Source organism: Falco punctatus (assembly GCF_963210335.1).
Source record: "Falco punctatus genome assembly, chromosome: 1".
In the NCBI taxonomy this organism is placed as follows: Eukaryota; Metazoa; Chordata; class Aves; order Falconiformes; family Falconidae; genus Falco; species Falco punctatus.
In genome coordinates this window covers 66200220-66219072 of record NC_137580.1, presented here as the reverse complement: position 1 = coordinate 66219072, position 18853 = coordinate 66200220, and the positions used below count along the sequence as shown (strand labels likewise).

At 42.0% G+C, this 18853-nt stretch overlaps 1 protein-coding gene across 6 annotated transcripts in view; it reads left to right on the top strand.

Annotated features, from left to right (window-relative positions):
• CSGALNACT1 (chondroitin sulfate N-acetylgalactosaminyltransferase 1) overlaps positions 1–18410 on the top strand; it is a 51100-nt gene extending 32690 nt beyond the window's left edge. For all 6 annotated transcript variants that reach the window (XM_080388148.1, XM_080388147.1, XM_080388146.1 and 3 more), the window contains 6 exons: positions 7260–7476; positions 8676–8777; positions 9567–9745; positions 10161–10255; positions 13382–13463; positions 13827–18410. In XM_080388148.1, coding sequence (XP_080244274.1) covers positions 7260–7476; positions 8676–8777; positions 9567–9745; positions 10161–10255; positions 13382–13463; positions 13827–14110 — 959 coding nt within the window. In that variant the 3' untranslated portion in view covers positions 14111–18410. The remainder of the gene's footprint in view (positions 1–7259; positions 7477–8675; positions 8778–9566; positions 9746–10160; positions 10256–13381; positions 13464–13826) is intronic.
• Positions 18411–18853: the final 443 nt, after the last annotated feature.

The window sequence follows — 18853 nt, the reverse complement described above, 5'->3', positions numbered from 1 at the left end:
CGCAAAAGCTGTATGCATCTCCTATGTTAAAGGTGGGCTACTGCCCTCATCTTAAGGTTGAGCAGGTGGAGGGATGTACTGAAATGAAAATCAGGTAATTGGGGTCAGAGACAGAATGCAAAACCTGAACGGCTGCCCTTGATATGTGAGACTTGTGTCTTTGTTGCTGCCCTGTTCAGCAAAGCCTATGACACTGGCTTTACTCAAGTGTGTTGCTGATCCTGAGTCTTACTAGCATATAGAGTGATACAAGTTATTCTTGTTTGTTTTGGGCCTCTTCTGTGGATTTTTCTGTTCTTGTGGGTCACATCTGGTATCTGCTATCAGTATTAGTTCATTACTAACATTCCAACAGGCAGGGTGGTGGTGAGTGCAGTAAATTTGATTAGGGTCTGGATGTCTTCCTCTTTTCCATTTTGTGCCTTTATTCTTGTCTTTGCAGAGGGAAAATATTTCTTCAAACATTTCTTACATTTAGGGAGAATCGTTTTGTCTCTGTGGCTGGGATCTCTTAAAATAAGTGTTGCATCCTCTGCAGTTTCTAGACAGAACCACTTGTGCGTGGGAATTAGACTGTGACCCTAGTATCTTACATCTGAGCTAAACTCCTTCTCAGCAGATTTGCTGTTACATGAAATTTGGATAGAATTCTCAGACAGTTCTCCTTCCAGGAGACATGTGGTGGAATTTTCCATTTTTTCTTATTCAAAACTAGGAGAACCACACCTTCTCCCTGGAGCCCGAAACGTATCCGTCTGGCTGCTGTTCTGCTTGTTTCTTCACAGAGGCACTTGAGCTGTTCAGCTGCTATAATCCTCCCCTCTCCCCCTTATTCCTTCCACTTGTATACCAAGTTCAGTGGTTTTCTGCCACGAGGAGTTAGTAAGAAACAGCATGGAAAAGATGAGAAATTTCTGTGTATTATAAGCAGGCAAAGGAATTTTCTGTTTCCAATAGAAAGCCAGTTGCTCAGTGGGCAGAATAACAGGTCTGGTCATTGATTTATGTAAATGGCAGCAAAGCTGAATAGATTGGGAAGTAATTCATTTTCTCAAAGATGGAGATGATAATTTGGAATTTTTATTCCAATATTTCACTGACAAGCCTGAGTAGTGTGTTCCATAAGTGAATGTAATCACTGTCTGGTGATATTCTTTCCCAACAGGAACAGTTCCAAAAAATCCCCGATTGCTTCAGAAATGCCCTGCCATGGCACTGTCAAATATGCTGTATCATAAGTTTTCCTACCTAAAGTATGTGGCTGTCTAGTGACTGGCATTTTAAATAAGGTCTTGGAGACAAATGAAGAGGAATAGCTTTGCTTTCTCAAATTGATAGCTACTGGTGGTGGGCTACCTGATGCAGTTTTGCCCTGGAAGCTTATTGGGAGAAAGGGTGATGCTCTTCTTTAAAGGATAAGATGTTGTATTTTATGAATGCTGGTAGATCCTAATAGTGGTTCCTACAACATCCAATAGAATATAAGTAGTGAGCACAGGTCCAGGGAGTGTTTCTGTTAATAGTGGAAGACCTGAAACATATGATCTGTTCTGTGGAACGGCCTAAAATTGTCATCTACTCAACAGTGTTTTGTTAAGGTTGCATGGCTGTTGGCTAGTTATCAGTTCCACGTGTCTGAAAATTGTTTGCCTGCCTTGTTGAATAGAGATCAGGTATTTTCCATGTCTTAAGAGAGCCCTGGGAACTGCTGCCCTGAAGACTGGACACTTACAGCGCTTTAGTCAACCCTTCAGCCCAGATGTGGTTTTGCTTCTCACTTGCCCTTTTACTTCATTTTAGCACCTGTGTCTCTGCTGATCCAAAGCTCCTGTTCACTGTTTTACGTTAGGTTTCCAAAGGCTTTGACTTTTCTCCTTGTTTCTGAAAGGAATGGTGCATATTCTGAAATGCAGCTGCTGTAATGGAAGCAATAGATGATCAATTAACCTTCTTTTATAGTGAACATCTACCCTTTCCGAGGCTTTCATTTCAGAAAAAACTTTTTCAGGAAAAGGTTTTTTGTTTTACTTTTTTGAGACTACTTTTTTTCCCTCCTTGTAGCTCATCTCTTAGAAATGAGGCTGCTTGATGATCTTTCTGTATCATAAAAAGTCCTGATGGCACAAGTGAAGTAGCACCTTTGGAAATGAAAAAATCTTGTGAAAGGCAGGATGTTCTGCTGGGCGAGTCCCCAGACTGACTCAAGACATTCAGGCTCATTTCCAAGGCTCACTGCCTGACCTTGGGCAAATCACTTTGTTCTCTGCTTCGAAGATATTTTAAAAAGGAAAGAAGATACTTCAAAAAGGAAAACAAATGGTTTAAATGTGCGTCAAGAATAACCGTATTTAATTACATGCATTAAACTTGCATACAGTTCTCTTCAAGATGGTATGTGAGGATTATAAATTCTTGGACTACCATTTTGTGCAAGGGAACCTTGCCTTCACCTAAGTTGCTTGTTTTTAGCTGTAGTAGAAGTTCTCAACAAGAACAAAACTGCAGAGTTAGAAGCAGCCTCTGTTGATGTGTGTATAGCACTAGGAGGGACACCTTGGGTCACAATGTACTTTCTGCTCTGAAGGTGCTTCTTGCTTATTTGGCAAAGCTTCCTTTATTCCACAAATGGGCTACATATCTCTGGGGAAGTGGAGTCATTGTTTCTTGTCTGGAGTAGAAAAGGGTGTGGAAGCAAAGACTTTGAGATGTTGCATGGCAGATACTATTAAATTGGTTAATTTAATTTGGGTCTTTGTTATGAAAAATGTCACTTTGCTGTCAAACATGTGAAACAGTCCTATGTATTTCTCTCTAGAGAAAATGCAAATCAGATTTAATATAGATTTTTGTTCAGTTTAATGTCAAAAGGCTACCTTAACCTTCCACAATACTAACTTCCTTGGCAAGACTTGTGTTCAAAAAGTGCCTGAGTAAATGAGCGCTCCCAGCAACACACTTGGACCATCAGCAGGCTCTCTGTAAGAATAAATGGGTGAGCAGAATTCAAAGGTGCAGATTTCCATTCTCTGGCCACCAGGAGAAGGAAATGCAGGGACTATTAGGTCACCATTCAGATGATCTCAAGTGCAGGCTCAAGTTCAGTCACAGATGTAGTTCATGGTCTGCACCTTGGGCAGACTGTATCGAAAAAGCTAGGGGAATTCAAGGGCACAGCTTTAAAAGACTAGCAGTACAAGAATGATGGAACTGCTGTCTCACTAGCTTAATCCATTATGCTGGAGGCAGGATTGGAGTATTTGTTGAATCAGCTTATATTAAAAATAAAACATGAAGTGAATAACAGATCAGTAAATTTGCATATAGTATTAACCAACTGAAGTGTTCATTAAAAATAAAACACTTATGGAGTGATAGTGAAGATAAGAGAGTGCACAGAACCTGGCCAGATAAAATCACACCTCATTAATCTTTCAGATGTTCTGGGCATACCAATGTAAAAGCTACAATACAAGATTAAGAGCTTATGTTACGCTGCTGTACAAAGAAACCTTTGACCCAGACCTTCACAAGAATTATAGGCAGAACTGTCAGTCTATGGGTTAGATGCACAGCGATGTTACATATCAAGGAATGACTAAGAATTAAAAAAAAAACAACAAAAACAAACAAAACCCCAAAACCCAGTATTTTCATCAAGCTGTCCTTCAAAACCAGTTGGGGAGAGAAAAAAAGAAGAAACAAGTCAAGCGTAGGAGGTTTTTTCCAGACATATTTTGCTTGTCTCTTGAGTTTCTGTAAGCAATGGAAGACAATGCAACTATACTCCTCTACTGATGAAGTTGTTAGGATATTTACAGTGGCTTAACAAGTAGTTAAAATTAACATGTAATTATTCCTTCTTAAACCTAACAGATCAAACTATGAAAAAGCTTTATAGAATCAGAGAATCTTTTACATTGGAAAAAGACCTTTAAGATCATCAAGTCCAACCATTAACCCAGGACTGCCAAGTCCACCACTAAACCATGTCCTTAAGCACTGCATCTTATGTGTTTTTTAAACACTTCTAGGAGTGGTGAGTCCACAATCTCCCTGGGCAGCCTGTTCCAATGCTTCACCGCCCTTTCAGTGAAGAAAGTTTTCCTAATATGCAATCTAAACCTCCCCTGGTGCAACTTGAGGCCATGTCCTCTTGTCCTATTGCTTGTTATGTGGGAGAAGAGACCCACCTCCACCTGTCTACAGCCTCCTTTTAGGCAGTTGTAGAGAGCAATAAGGTCCCCCCGAGCCTCCTGTTCTCCAGACTAAACAACCCCAGTTCCTTCAGCTGCCTTTCATAAGACTTGTGCTCTAGACCCTTCACCAGCCTCATTTTCCTTCTCTGGACATGCTCCAGCATCAAAATTCCCTCTTGCAGTGGCCCAAAACTGAACACAGTATTTGAAGTGTGGCCTCACCAGTGCCGACTACAGGGGAACGACCACTGCCCTAGTCCTGCTGGCCACACTGTTTTGGATACAAGTCAGGATGCTATTGGTCTTCTAGGCCACCGGGGCACACTGGACACACACACTGCTGGCTCATGTTCAGCCGGCTGTCAGCCAGCACCCCCAGGTCCTTTTCCCCCAGGCAGCTTTCCAGCCGCTCTGCCCCAAGCCTGTAGCGCTGTGTGGGGTTGGTGTGACCCAAGTGCAGGACCCGGCACTTCTCCTTGTTGAACTCCATAGAGTTGGCCTTGGCCCTGCTGTCCAGCCTGACCTCTGCAGAGCCTTCCTACCCTCAAGCAGATCAACACTCCTCTGTAACTTGGTGTCATCTACAAACTTACTGATGGTGCACTTGATCCCTCAGTCCAGATCGTTGATAAAGTTGTTAAACAGGACTGGCCCCAGTGCTGAGCCCTGGGGAATGCTGCTTGTGTCCAGACACCAGCTGGAAGTAACTCCATTCACCACCACTCCTTGGGCTCAGCCATCCAGCCAGCTTTTAACCCAGCACAGAGTACACCCATCCATGCCATGAGCAGCCAGTTTCTCCAAGAGAATGCGGTGGGAGATGGTGTCAAAGGCTTTCCTAAGGTCTAGGTAGACAACATCCACAGCCTTTTCCTCATCCACTAGGCAGGTCATCTTGTCATAGAAGGAGATCAGGTTTGTCAGGCAGGACCTGCCTTTCATAACCCCACGCTGGCTGGGCCTGATCCCCTGGTTGTCCTGCACGTGCTGCATGATGGCACTCAGGCTGGTCTGCTCCATAACCTTCCCCGGCACTGAGGCCAGGCTGACAGGCCTGTAGCTCCCTGGATCCTCCCTCCTGCCCTTGATGTAGATGGGTGTCACACTGGCTAACCTCCAGTCTCCTGGGACCTCCCCAGTTAGCCAGGACTGCTGATAAATGATGGAGAGTGGCTTGGTGAGCTCCTGCACCAGCTCCCTCAGTACCCTCAGGTGGATCCCATCTGGCTCCATAGACTTATTCATGTCTAAGTGAAGCAGCAGGTCACTAACTGTTTCCTCCTGGGCTGTGGGGATTTCATTCTGCTCCTCGTCTCTGCCTTCCAGCTCAGGGGGCTGAGTACCCAGCGGGTACTTGCTGGTCTTGCTGTTAAAGACTGAGGCAAAGAAAGCATTAAGTACCTCAGCCTTTTCCTGGTGGTAATGTCCCCCCCCCCCCCCCAGCATCCAGTAAAGGATGCAGGTTATCCTTGGCCCTCCTTTTGTTTCTAATGTATTTGTAAAAACATTTTTTGTTACCTTTTATGGCAGCAACCAGCCCAGGTTCTAGCTGGCCTTTCACCTCTGATCTTTGCCCTGCATAAGCTCGTGACACCCTTACAGTCCTCCGGAGCTGCCTGCCCCTTCTGCCAAAGGTGCCAGACTCTCCTTCCCCTGAGTCCCAGCCAGAGCTCTCTGTTCAGCCGGGCCAGGCTTCCCCGCCGGCTCATCCTTCTGCACATGGGGACGACCTGCTGCTGTGCCTGTAAGACTTCCTTGGAGAACGTGCAGCCTTCCTGGTGCCCTCGGCCCTTCAGGGCTGCCTCCCAAGGGACGGTCAACCAGGCTCCTAAACAGGCCAGAGTTGCCCCCCTGGAAGTCCAAAGTGGATTTCGTTGACCCCCCTCCTTACTTCTCTGAGAGGCAAAAACTCTGTCATCTCATGATCACTGTGCCCAGGATGTCCTTTGACCACCACATTGAACCCCAGTCCTTCCCCGTTTGTAAACAGCAGGTCCCGCGGGGCATCCCCCTGGCTGACTCCCTGACTGGCTGTGCAGGGCTGGAGATCGTGAGACTTCTCCCAGCTGCTTGTGGAATATTTCATCTGTCTCTTCATCCTGGGTGGGTGGCCCATAACAGATTCCCAACAGATTATTTCAGTATGCACTGTAGGGACTGAAGTGTCATTTAGAGGGGGTAAAACCTATAGCCTTTTTGCCAACTTCATTTCATTTAAGGTATCAGAATAGTGTTTTGGCGGGCCACGACCAATACTTTTATAGTTCATGCCAGCCCTCAGCATGGGACCAATTTTACTCATCAAGTATGTTAAAAGTTTATTCCATAGAGGAAATAAGTACATGCTTGTATGAATTAAATATCCTTGAAGACTGTCTAATGCAGGATTGTGCCCTGGGTCTAACCTCTGACAAAGTCCATAGTGTTGTCCTTGCAGACCATTACTTGTGCAGGACTGGGCATCGTTGCCACAAAGGAAATAAAAGTCCCTTGAAAACTGAGTAACAGGAGAGTTTTTTTCCTGATTGGCAGTGGGTGAAGTTGATGGCTGCTGGGGCCTGGTGACATAGTTTTATTAGGGGACTTTCCACAGAACCTCCCAGAGAGGAGGAAATGAATGTGCTCATCAGGAAATTGCTTTTCTGGGAGATGGCCTAATAATTCATATTGCAGAGAGGTAGGCTGCCTTTCGCAGTCTTTCTTCATCACCATTACCATGCATGCCTGCAGTGTGCAGTTGGAGCAGTCTGAAAAATAAGGACAGTATGTCTGCTGGGTTATTCTGAGTGTGAGCAATTGGTAACCTTCAGGGGTTTGCAACTCAGCCAAGCCTAGGAATGTGCCTGTAAGAATACCAAATAGCTCCTGCAACCCAGGGCTGTGTCCCTGCCAGAGTGACAGCCTCCTTCAAGTGGTGGCACATTGTGTACTGGCTTAAAAGTAAGTACCTCATGCCTCTTCTGCCTTTTCAGCTTAGGTGTAACACATGATAACTGCACCTTTTTTTTTTTCCCCAGAAGCCCAACTTTAATCCAAAACCTCTTCTCTTTTGTTTTCACAAAGGGATCTACCGCACAGAAAAAGACAAAGGCACATTGTATGAGCTGTCTTTCAAAGGAGACACAAAACATCAGTTCAAGAAGATTGTTTTATTCCGGCCATTTGGTCCTGTAATGAAAGTGAAACATGAAAATGTCAATATGGCTGACACACTCATTAATGTCATCGTGCCATTGGCCAAGAGAGCCAGCAAATTTCGGCAATTCATGCAGAATTTCAGGTGGGTTTCCGTTCCAGTGCTGCCTTTGCTTTTTCTTGCTTGGAAAGATGCAATTTCAGGAGTTATTAAGGCCTCACTCAGTAAAAATCATGTTACTTTCACATAACGTTTCATTGTGCCACTAAGTAATTTTTAAGATTATAGAGACTGAAAGGCATTTGGCTGCTTAATGCATTGTGATTAGCAGTAAAAGCAATTATATTCCTGTCATCAGGGTTTCTGATTTGTATGTACCTGGCTTATGTGTCTCAGTCTGTTTTGTTGGGGCACATGTGACTGTGGCAACATGAGAATTTACTGCCATTAGCTGTAAAGCAACATTTCTAAGGAAAAAGGGAATTAGTGCTTCCAGACACTTTGCCAAGCCCTATTAGTGAAAAAATTAAGGCAGTAAAAGGCAAGAAGGAAATGTATTTGAACTTTCAGAATAGTTGCTTTTAAATTTATTTTATTTTTCAGCACAGAGATGATGTTTGAAGAGAGAATGTAATTGAGATGTAGTTTAAATAGCTGCCCAGAAAAGACTGTTAGCAACAGATACTGACTTTTACAATTGGATTTGTTTTGCCTAATTACAGCCACCTAAAAATAGGCTCCTTGTCTAAATTAGCCATCTGATAGATGCTTGGTTTAGGATGGGAGAAATTACCCTCTGGTCATGCTGATTTCTCTGCTGATTATAGATGAACCCTTGCTGACTAAACTTTGTGGAAGTGAGGCATGATGTCTAGCATTTGTTCAGATTAGTCCTACCCTTAGGCTACTGGCTTGATCTCTGGTTGATACTTAGATTTTAGCAAATGTTTCGTAGCAGAATGCCAAAGATCCTCTGGAATATCTGTTACAAAAAATCAAGGTTAACAGGTAGGGTGTGTATAGCTTCTTTAAAATTCCCCTTCTCATATTCTCCTAAGTGCTGGAGATACTGCTGAGCTGGATGGGCTGTTTTAACAGAGTCCTCCTATCAATATAACAAACACTACTTAGAGAGTTTTTTCCTAATCTGCCTGAAAGATAGTTTTCTGTCTCATCTGACAAGAGGCAGTGAGCCCTTTTATCAGGACCAGGATCTCTGTCAGTGAATTGTGCCCTCAGGAATGCCTTCCAAGGTTTACCCTACTCTGCCTTCCCCAGTAGGTGCAGGTTATTGAAGAAAACTATCTTCTGGGACAAGCCACAAATTTGTCTCTATTCTCTAGGGAAATGGGCATGCAGCAGGATGGGAGAATTCACCTCACTGTAGTTTACTTCGGGAAAGAACAAATGAATGAAGTCAAATCGATACTTGAAAATACCTCCAAGTAAGTACCTAAATAGGTGATGTGCTGTTCATACACAGGAATTGTACCATGAATTGGAGACCAGGTAGCTGTCCAAACTCATGGTTGTGCCACAAAGTTCTAAACTGCACTGGAGAAAACAGCTTGCTTTCTTTCGTGTCAGATAAAAATGGTGTTACCCTGAGCCCCATATCTGTGGTTTTGTGATGTTGGTTTTTAGAACCGCAGAGATTTTACTGAATTTGCTTCTGTGCAGCTTGCTTTTTTTTTTTTTTTCACACTGGTAACTTCTTTAGTGCTTTTGAAAGTGGCTTAACTCTTAGGACTGAAAGTTGACTTCCAAAGGCAGGTGCAGACTAGTAGAGCACGAGGAACTAGATGCTTTTGGCCAGGTTTGGTCTATTGTGTTTGCTTGCATAGCTGTGTTGTCAAGATCATGTGGCAATGTAGCCTTTTGTTATCATCTCCACATGGGAAGAAGACCCTTGTATAGGTACAGTAGTACAACCACAGGTATGTTATATTTGCCTACTAAAGATATTTTTGTCCATCTAAGCCTTGTTGGGATTTTTGTGATGTCTGCCCAAAAAATGTCTGTGATAGAAATGCTAGCATAGGAGTGCACAAATCCAGCTTTGAATGTAGATATAGTGGAAATCTCAAGACTAGAAGAGGACATGTCTTCCCTCAAACTGCTCTCTGTGAGACTATGGATTTCTAGGTGAATTGTTTCATATTGGGTTCCTGCCCCACCCTTCTATTAACACCTGGAAGGACAGGGTAAGTTGCTGGATATTTTCCTTCTTCTAGGTCAGCCAACTTCAAGAACTTCACCTTCATCCAGCTGAATGAAGAATTTTCCAGGGGCAAAGGATTAGATGTTGGTGCTCGATTTTGGAAAGGAAACAACGTTGTTCTCTTTTTTTGTGACGTGGACATATACTTCACAGCTGAATTCCTGAACTCCTGTAGATTGAACACACAGCCAGGTACTGATACTCATGAAGTGTATTATCTTTCAACAGGTTTTTACCTGTTGTGTAACAGCCTTCACCAAAGTATTCTCGCCTTTGAGTTGGTAACGAAACTGCTGTAGATCATTCTTGAAACTCACAGGACTAATTAAGACATGTATAAAAATTCCATTGCTGGTTGGCTTTTGAAAAGTTATGACGCTCCTGCTCCCACTGTGATTGAATTTCTTGCCTTCAGCTCCTGTGCTTTCTGAAACAGGATCTTTTGTTAATTATATCCTTATATTCACATTCTCGTGCAAAGAACATAGGCTCGGTCCAAAACTAGTGTGATTTTGTCTGGATTTGGTCTGGCCTAGACAGCATCTTGTGTGAGAGAGAAGTGTGTTCTATACAGTTTTTTTAAAAAATAACCAATTGTCATTTCCAGGGAAGAAGGTGTTTTATCCTGTTCTCTTCAGCCAGTATAACCCCAGTATAATTTATGGCCACCATGATTCCATCCCATCTTTAGAACAGCAGCTGGTAAGTACATGCTTCTCTGAATGTCTGCTTTTATTTGGACAAAACATTTTTTAAAGGTACTTGTGCTCTTGAGTAGCATTTCCGTATTCCTTGTGCACAGTGACTACCACACAGGCAGTGTCACACAGCAGACACCCTACTGTGAGTTCTGCAGTTAAGTGTCACAGGGAGGTATCTTAGTACCATTTATTTTAACACTGGTTTGGTGTTTTATACATGGAAACTAAGAATTTAAACTGTGTCTGCTTCTCTACCAGAAGGGGTTTTCTAATTAGCAAACAATTCCTCCATGGTGTGCCGTCTTGGGATCGTAGTCCCTGATCTTGCTCTCATGTCTTCCTTGCACTGAATAGTTTTTTTGCTTGCATCTTGAAGAGCTGACATTTGTAAAAAGCATAGTTACCCTTAGATGAGTCAGTGAAAACAGAATAGCGGGGGCTGTCACAGTTATTCCCCCACTTGAACACTTACAATGGCTTTTCCCATCCCACAGTTCATGACTAAACTGTCTGAAGTGTACCACATTGTCTCAGAGTCAAATGACATTTTTGGAGCTGTCCCTTCTGGCTTTAATCTGGCACTGATATAACACAGCATAACTCCACTGATTTCCATCTCACCTGCTTATCTTTGATATGAGAACAAAGATTTTTAAAACCATCACCATAAGACATAAGATTAAAACATCTAGTTGGACCCGGGTGAATCTCCTTGATGAAGAGGAAGCTGTTGTGAGGAAGAAGCAGAGTACGCAGACTAGAGGTTCAGATCAGTGCTAGTGGCAGAGCTATTGCTATTGCTTGGCATTGCTGCAGATGCTATTCTGCATTCTCTTGTGCTCTGGCATTGCATTGTCTTGAAGCTGAAGGGGTGATCCAAGTGGTGGCTTTCCATTTATCCACACCCTCCACACTCACTTCTCTCCAGAGTCAGCAGGTCACAGGTCTCTTCCTGCTAGTTCTGTTAAGTGGCTGAATTTTCAAATTGAAGCATCAGCCAACTATGCAGTTTCATTCAGTTCCTCTGGGTCAGGTCCCAGCCTGCCACAGCTGCCCCTCTTACTGCCAGGCACTGCACCTGTCAGGGTTCATCCTGTCCCAGGCTGTACACTGTCCCCAGAGCATCCCAGCTTTGATTGTTGTTCTCAGTAGGTAAAAATTAGGGGTGTTGTGAGCCCAGCAACAGTCACAGCTGAAGAAAATCACTAGGGGTCTGAGTCCAGTCTTCTGTCATCTCTACCCTCACCTTGTGCAGTCACTCTAGAAAAATCAAGAATGAGAGTTTGAAAAGTCCATTCAAAATATTTTTTTGTCTACTGCTCCCTGTGTTATCCAACAGGTAGCTAGAAAGTCTGTTACTGAAGAGTCTGGAAAATCCTTTCTTTTGTGGGTTGTTGTTTTTCTCTTGAGGAGACATGTTCTGATAGTACCATGGGATTTATATTAGCTCTTCTCTCTCTGATGAGAGCCCATCAGGGATCCTTAGGCTTGTAAGCACTGTGCTTAGGAAATGAAACAGAGTTTAGCTCTCAAGCTAGCATAAATTCCACAAAGTATATTATCAGGATTTTGCAAATAGTTATAGCTAATATTTGAATCATAAAATATGATGCTTATGTCAGAAAAGCTTCTTGGTTTAAATTAGTACTGCCAATCTCATTTTTATGTACATTTTTATATTTTCAGCCCACATTAGTTCTCAGGCATGAGGCCAGATCTGTGCCATTAAAACAAGACAGTGTTAGGTCTCTGTCTTGGTACTCAAGCTGCTGAGAAAAAATGCCTTCAGAAATCTTTGAAATAATTTGATTTGTGCAGCAGCCACTTGCAGTAATGGGAAATAATAATGCTAATGCATAGAAGTAGCTTACTGTAAGGGCGTCATCATGGGGATTTCTTATAACAGTACAGACCTGAAAGATGCAGTCTTGTTTCCTTTTAATTGGTTTTTGCAGTGGCTTTGCTTTTTCAAGGAAAGGAGAAATAAGAAATGAGAAAAGAGAAAAGAGAAAAGAGAAAAGAGAAAAGAGAGAGCAATGCGAGCAGTAAAATGAAAAAAAGACATTGGAATGTCAAGGGTTATGAACAAAAAGGGAAGGCATGAACGAGAAATCAGGAGAGACTATTTTGGGAAAGAATTTTTTGGTAAAGGTAACACTGGGATTTGCAAATCTAGAAACGGAAATTCTGTCTCCTCATCTTTGTAACTTTGTCACAAATGAAGCCAATTTTTTCAAAATAGCTGCCAAGGGGTAGGTTTGTAACCAGACCTTCAAAAGTGTGAAGTACTGCTGACTTGCTTAAAGGATTTAAATACCTGTCCCTGTCCCTTGAAACTCTCGGATGGCTCACCAGGTCACTCTCAAGTCACTCATGTGGCTTAGGACCTCAGGGATCTGTATTTGGATATCTGCTTTTGAAAATGACAGCCATGGTTTCTCACTGCTCTGATTTTCTATCTGTAATACATAATGTTTTCATGGTCCATCTCAATAATGTAGACTGAACATTCATTATTACAAAGGCTTTTATGGGATGTATATCTCCACATAACATTTCTGGACATCAATTTTAGCTGGATTTAGCAGTTCTGTAATGGAGAACTAGTCTTACCGCTTTCCTAATTTTTGTCAAAATTAAGGTAATCAAAAAGCTGTCAGCTATGCAATCGGGTTAGAACCACTGTTTTCTTCCAGAGCTCTTGTGGTCCACAATCCAGATACCACTGTCTCCTCTACAGCAGAGTCTGGCTTCCCTGGTTTACCACTATGTTTCTTACATTGGATTGTTAGCAGAAACTAACAATTTTGGATTTGCCTGTGAAGAAGCAAACTCCAGAGAGTGATGTGATATTGCTCCACTTGATTTACAACAGCAGGAGTGGAACAAAGCCTGATAGTTCTGTATCAAGGGAGTTTATCCATGCTAGTTAATGATGCGGCTGTTTTTTGGGGGCAGAAACAGGCAATGAATATCTACAAAAACTGTTTCAGGATCAGCCATGGATTTACATAGGGAAGAATAAGAGGGAAGTTGCTCCTATTTCTGACCACGTTCAGGGACTTCTGTGCTGCTCACACTGAAAACATTTCTGCTCCCATATAAACATTCCTTTGCCTCCTTGCAGGTTATTAAAAAAGAAACTGGATTTTGGAGAGACTTTGGTTTTGGGATGACTTGCCAGTACAGATCTGATTTTATCAATATAGGTAAGAAAAATACACTCCAATATGTCTGCCTTTTTACTGAAACATACCAAATTGTTATCAGCTTCCCTTTCCTTGGCCAGTGTGTCTGTGGCTCTAATTTGCAGCAGTGCTCTGGTTAGGTGTTCAGACTATTTGTAGGTGCCATATAGGTTACCAGAATCCAAGCACTGCTCAGCACAAATAAAGCAATTTTGCCTAGTAGTGAAAGGTTTGAAACTAAGAAATTTCAGAACTTTGATGTTGGCAGAAAACATAGCTGTTTTAGAGGGCTGACCGGAGCCAGAGAACAGCTGTAGTGCAATTAATAGCATTGAGTTTACTAGTACATATTTCTAGTTCTGTTTTGGATTTTGTTTATGTCAGGTGGCTTTGATCTGGACATTAAAGGCTGGGGTGGTGAAGATGTACATCTGTACCGCAAATACCTTCACAGCAACCTCATTGTGATCCGAACACCTGTCAGGGGTCTCTTCCATCTGTGGCATGAAAAGCAATGTCTGGATGAGCTAACCCCAGAGCAGTACAAAATGTGCATGCAGTCCAAGGCCATGAATGAAGCTTCTCACGGCCAGCTTGGGATGCTTGTTTTCAAACAAGAGGTTGAGACCCACCTGCACAGACAGAAACTGAGCAGTAAGAAGACATGAAGCCAGAAAGTGAGGCAAAAAGCCTCTGAATTGGACTGTAGTTTTTTCTTGACAAGAGTTGCTAACAAGAAAAGACGAGATGAGACTGAAAGAGGGCGGAGAATCCAGCAGGATGGTAGCAAAAGAAAGATGAGGGAAAGTGCTTCTCCTCCCTTCTTCTGTTTTTTTTTCCTTAATTGGGCTTTTAAATACTCCCTCAGCCTGACCGTTCAGCACTTGCTTCTTGGGAAGACTTGAACACTTGATGGGATTCAAGGTCACAGAGACAATGAACATTACATAAATGCCAGTGTGGTATTCACAGTAACAAATGGGTGTGCTCTTCTGACAAAATGTTTGTAAGATGTGTACAGTTATTTAAAGGATTGACCCTTTGGTGGGCCAATAATAATGAGTTATTTTTTACATCTAATCTGACATGTAAAAAGGGCTATTTCTGAATAACTACAGAGCTTCCTGCTCTGAGAAGGACATCTGGTTGTTAATGATAGTTAAGCTGGAGTGACCAAAAATCTTTCCCTTAAGGGGCTGGGGTGGGGGGACAGCAGCAGTAACTAACAGTGTATTCCTGCTTCATTCAGAGACAAGAGGCATCTCAGAAAGTACTTTCTAAAATTCAAAAAGAGAAAGCCCTACCAGTCAAGTGTTGATGTTTCAAAAACACTAGAGGGGTAGTGTTTGTTCTCTTCTGTGGACAGTGAACCAAAAGCAATGAGCCATGTCTGTATCACATGAATTAGATGGTGTATTTCTGCTTTCGAATATTATAAGTATCTCAAGATTTCTTTTTGAATGAAGTTGATTTTGCTTGGGAATTATTTTGCCATACTTCAGGTTTTCTACTCCTAGGCTTACTAGGAAACAGTAAAGCCTTCCAACACTTGGAAAATGCTTTGCAGATCTGTGTTTCCTGTGGATGGGAAGTGAGTTCAGATAAGTGAAGTCATTTTTCTACACAGCCTGGGTGCTGAAAGGCAGAAGCTTTACCATGCTGAAGAAAAGGAAATACATACCAACTTGCAGTTCTGATTTAGCAGGAGACTTTAAACTCTGCATGCCAGATACCAAAATCGATGAACATTTTCTGACTTTATACCAAAGTATTCCTTCTAAACCAAATATAGAATCTTGCCCAGGACATAGCAAGCTTTTTGTAATTAACAAAATAAAATTTTATGATGGTTTACAGGACCCTGCAAATTCTCGTATGATAATTACAGGTGCATCCTAAAAATTAGTCTCCTTAATAGATTTTTAAACTGTTGAAAGCATGAGTTACTGCTCTTATAAAGCATTTAATTTTAATGCTGACTGCTGTTTATCATTTTAGTATATACTAGCCAACAAAAACTGCATGGGCTTGGAAATCCCATTTGGTTGCCTAAATGCTGTTTCTCTAGGAGGCCTCTTTGTTTTATAGCTGCAGATTCAAAGCAGTCTGAAACCAGACTCTAATTCGGGTTTTGGCTTGTAAAAGCTGCAGGAAGAAATATGCAAGGTAGCACTGAATAATGAATAAAATGCTATTTGTCGTGCCACTGTGCAGTAGGAAGAGTGCTTATGAACTTCTTTTGAAAGCATTGCATGCAGAATCTGCAGAGATCATGCTACTGTAAGTACCTTTTCCCTTGACACATTTACATATATTTGTCTTTTGTTGGATGCAAATGATATGCGTTGCACTTCTCTTGCAAATCAGAAAATGTCCAAAACCACTGCAAAAGTACAAAAAGAATGGAAACTCTGTATGCTTAAAAAATCCAACCCCCAGATACATCACTTACTGTAAAAACATCAACAACTCAAGTAGGTTCTCCAAAGAACTTTTTCATTCTCAGAATACGTGATAAATTGTTTATGAAGAGCTTTGGTTTGATAAAGTAACTTTACAAATATTATGCAGTAGGAGAAGACAGGCATGGCTCGTTGAATGCATATGAGAGCTACAGTAACTGAGCTGCTCCAAGGTAATAGTTGTTCCTACAGTCCCACTTAACCAGAATTTAAAACTGAGTGGTGTATATTATGGAAGTTGCATAATCATAACCTGCCTCAAGCCCAACCGTAACTATTTCCATGATGGTTTTTTGTTATCTTCCCTTAGGTTTCCCTAAGCCCTCAGCAATTTAATGTAACTTTGAGACTGGACACACTTGTAGAGCAGGGCTAGACCAGGTGATCTCCAGAGGTTCCTTCAAACCTGTATTAGTCTCTGATTCTAAGCGCTGGGCATATGTAATTTCAACACTTCATTACTTTGGGTACCTTAGCAAATGTGTCATTCAGCCCCTGTCAAGAATTTCACAAGTTATGTTTTTAAATAGCACCTTTGTGACTCTCTTGCACATTCTTTCCCACAGAGATGCTGTTCCTTCTGCCAGGAATAATACTGTCTATGCAGTTCCTGTTCCTTGGCTGCAGAAGCCAGTTTGGCAAGAGGTGGGATTGAATCAATGTAGAGGTAGAAAGCCAGCTCACAGTCATTGCCCACCTCAGTGATGTGCAGGAGAATCTAATTAGAGCAGAAGTCTGGCAGGGCTCTCTTAAAGGTGGAGACTGCACTGATAGGAGAGGTGAAGAACAGTATGAGAAAGGGAAGCTGCTATTAGCTATGTTTCTGTGAGCCAAATGGGGCTGTAACAGCTCTTTCAGACCAGTTAGAAAAAGATTAAAACCAAAGAGAGCAGCCAACAGAACCATAGCTTTTGCCAGGCAGCTCTCAAACTTCCTTGTCCCAGAAACACCTTGTGATCTTTCTCAGAATGGCAGCTGCCTGGATCTTAGTTGCGTGGGGAGTAGAGCTCATTCTGCATACATGGGGAGGCCATGCAGGGACTCCTTGCTTTAATTTCTTATGACTGTTGCATGCTTTGGTTAAAGGCACAGAGGCACTGGGCAAAAAAAATTGCCATATCCTTCCAGGTGTCATGATTTCTCCAGCAAGCAATTTTCAAATGTGACTAAATTGTAATCCTTGCACAGCATCCCTTGAAGAAAGGAAGATTCTACAGAGAAACCCCCAAAGACAAGCCAGCACCCTTCCTTAATGACCATGGCAAGTCATCCTTGCTCCACAGAATTTCAGGGTAACTAGATTTTTTAAGCATACCTTGAGGGTTCTGTTCTGGCCGTCAGTTCTGGCAAGGATGCTGTCTTAGTAGTCAGTACAGTAATCTAAATGTGGTGGTATAAAACTTCAGGTTTCTTCCCTCACAGCAAACAAGTGAAACTGGGAGTCTTTAAAAAACTTCAAAAAAGAGGCATGATTCTCAAATGTGTGATAGCTGTGAAGACTGATTGTGGCTTTCTCTAGGCTCTACTAAGCCAACATTTGCAAATGAGTATGTATGAAGGTATGTGAAGCTAGTGGTCCACTGGTTACCAGGTCAAACCCCAAGGAGTTCTATTATAGATCTGAGAGCTAAAACTGATCATGTCCTGCTGTCATGCAGTCCTGCTGTGTTCATGCCAGAAACACCCTGCTTCTGAAACTGCCTTTTTAAAGGAGACTGTGTCCCCTGTCTTTACTAGCCCATAGGTGTACAAAACACTTCATGATTTCTCTCCAGCAGGACAGCAGCAATGGCATGTTCTTCACATGAGAACAGATGCTATCTTTTCTCTAGGATCTCTGAATGACCTTTCACTTTGGCCATATTTTTCAGAAGAAACAGTTCATGAAGAGGGAAGGAGAGATTTTTTTCCCTACAAATAATCTAGCACTCTGTCATGATTCATGCAGTTCATGCTGAAAAATATCTCTTTGATACATGTGATACTCAAGCTCAAGAAGCTTCTTAAGTCATTTGCCCTGCCAGAGTGCTGTTGGCTTTATCTCTAGCAAGTTAAACCTGGTGTAACTGGAGTGCAGTTATCCCCTCTTTCCTTGTATGGAAACTACCTATTAGCATAGTTGTAAATTTTAAGACCAGATGAGTACAACAATTTCTTTTAATCTGTATTCTGCAAAACAGTTTTCAAAGTTTTTGACTGCTTCCTCAAGTTAAGCTGAGTATCCCTGATCCAACAGAAAGAAGGGAACAGGTAAAACAACTGAAACAAGATTGACTCTTGTTCACTACTTGAAGATTGCATCTCTAAAAAATTATGTTCACAGATTCGCACCACAACCCTTAGCTGTAGAGTTTGCCACGTGCAACAACATAAGAGAATCTGGGTGGCTGAGGGTTAATTTGTTATGTGATTCTGTCCAGCCTCTCCCCCAATATTTTGAAACATAATTCAGAATTTAAAATCAATGTAACACACAAAGAGAGAACATCACATTGAAAGAACAAGTTCTATGTTAAAATTTACACCAGGTGCATCTCAGTAATGTGGACACAACTTGCAATAAATAGCTCCATGTGGGAAAACAGCATTCTTTACTGGCAAACACTCTTCTGTAAACTGTGCTAATACTGATACAGGCGCTGCTTCTTACATTTTTTAGGCTCTGTGCATGTGGTAGTCATTCATACAAATTCCTGTCTCCCTTCTCCTTTCCCTTTAAAAAGGTTAATCCTTCTTTGTGCAGAAAGGTCAGTGTGGGATTTAAATACATGTTAAAAGAGTGAGAATCTATATTCAGAGGCTAAAGGAATTTTAAAAATGCACTTTTCATGAAAATCCCTCTTCACAGAGAACACCTTTCACTGAAAGGCACCAAGAGTTTGCTTGGATGTTTGGCTTGAACATCCTTTACTCCAAGGGCACAGCTTTTTACAGGATTAAGCTTCACAT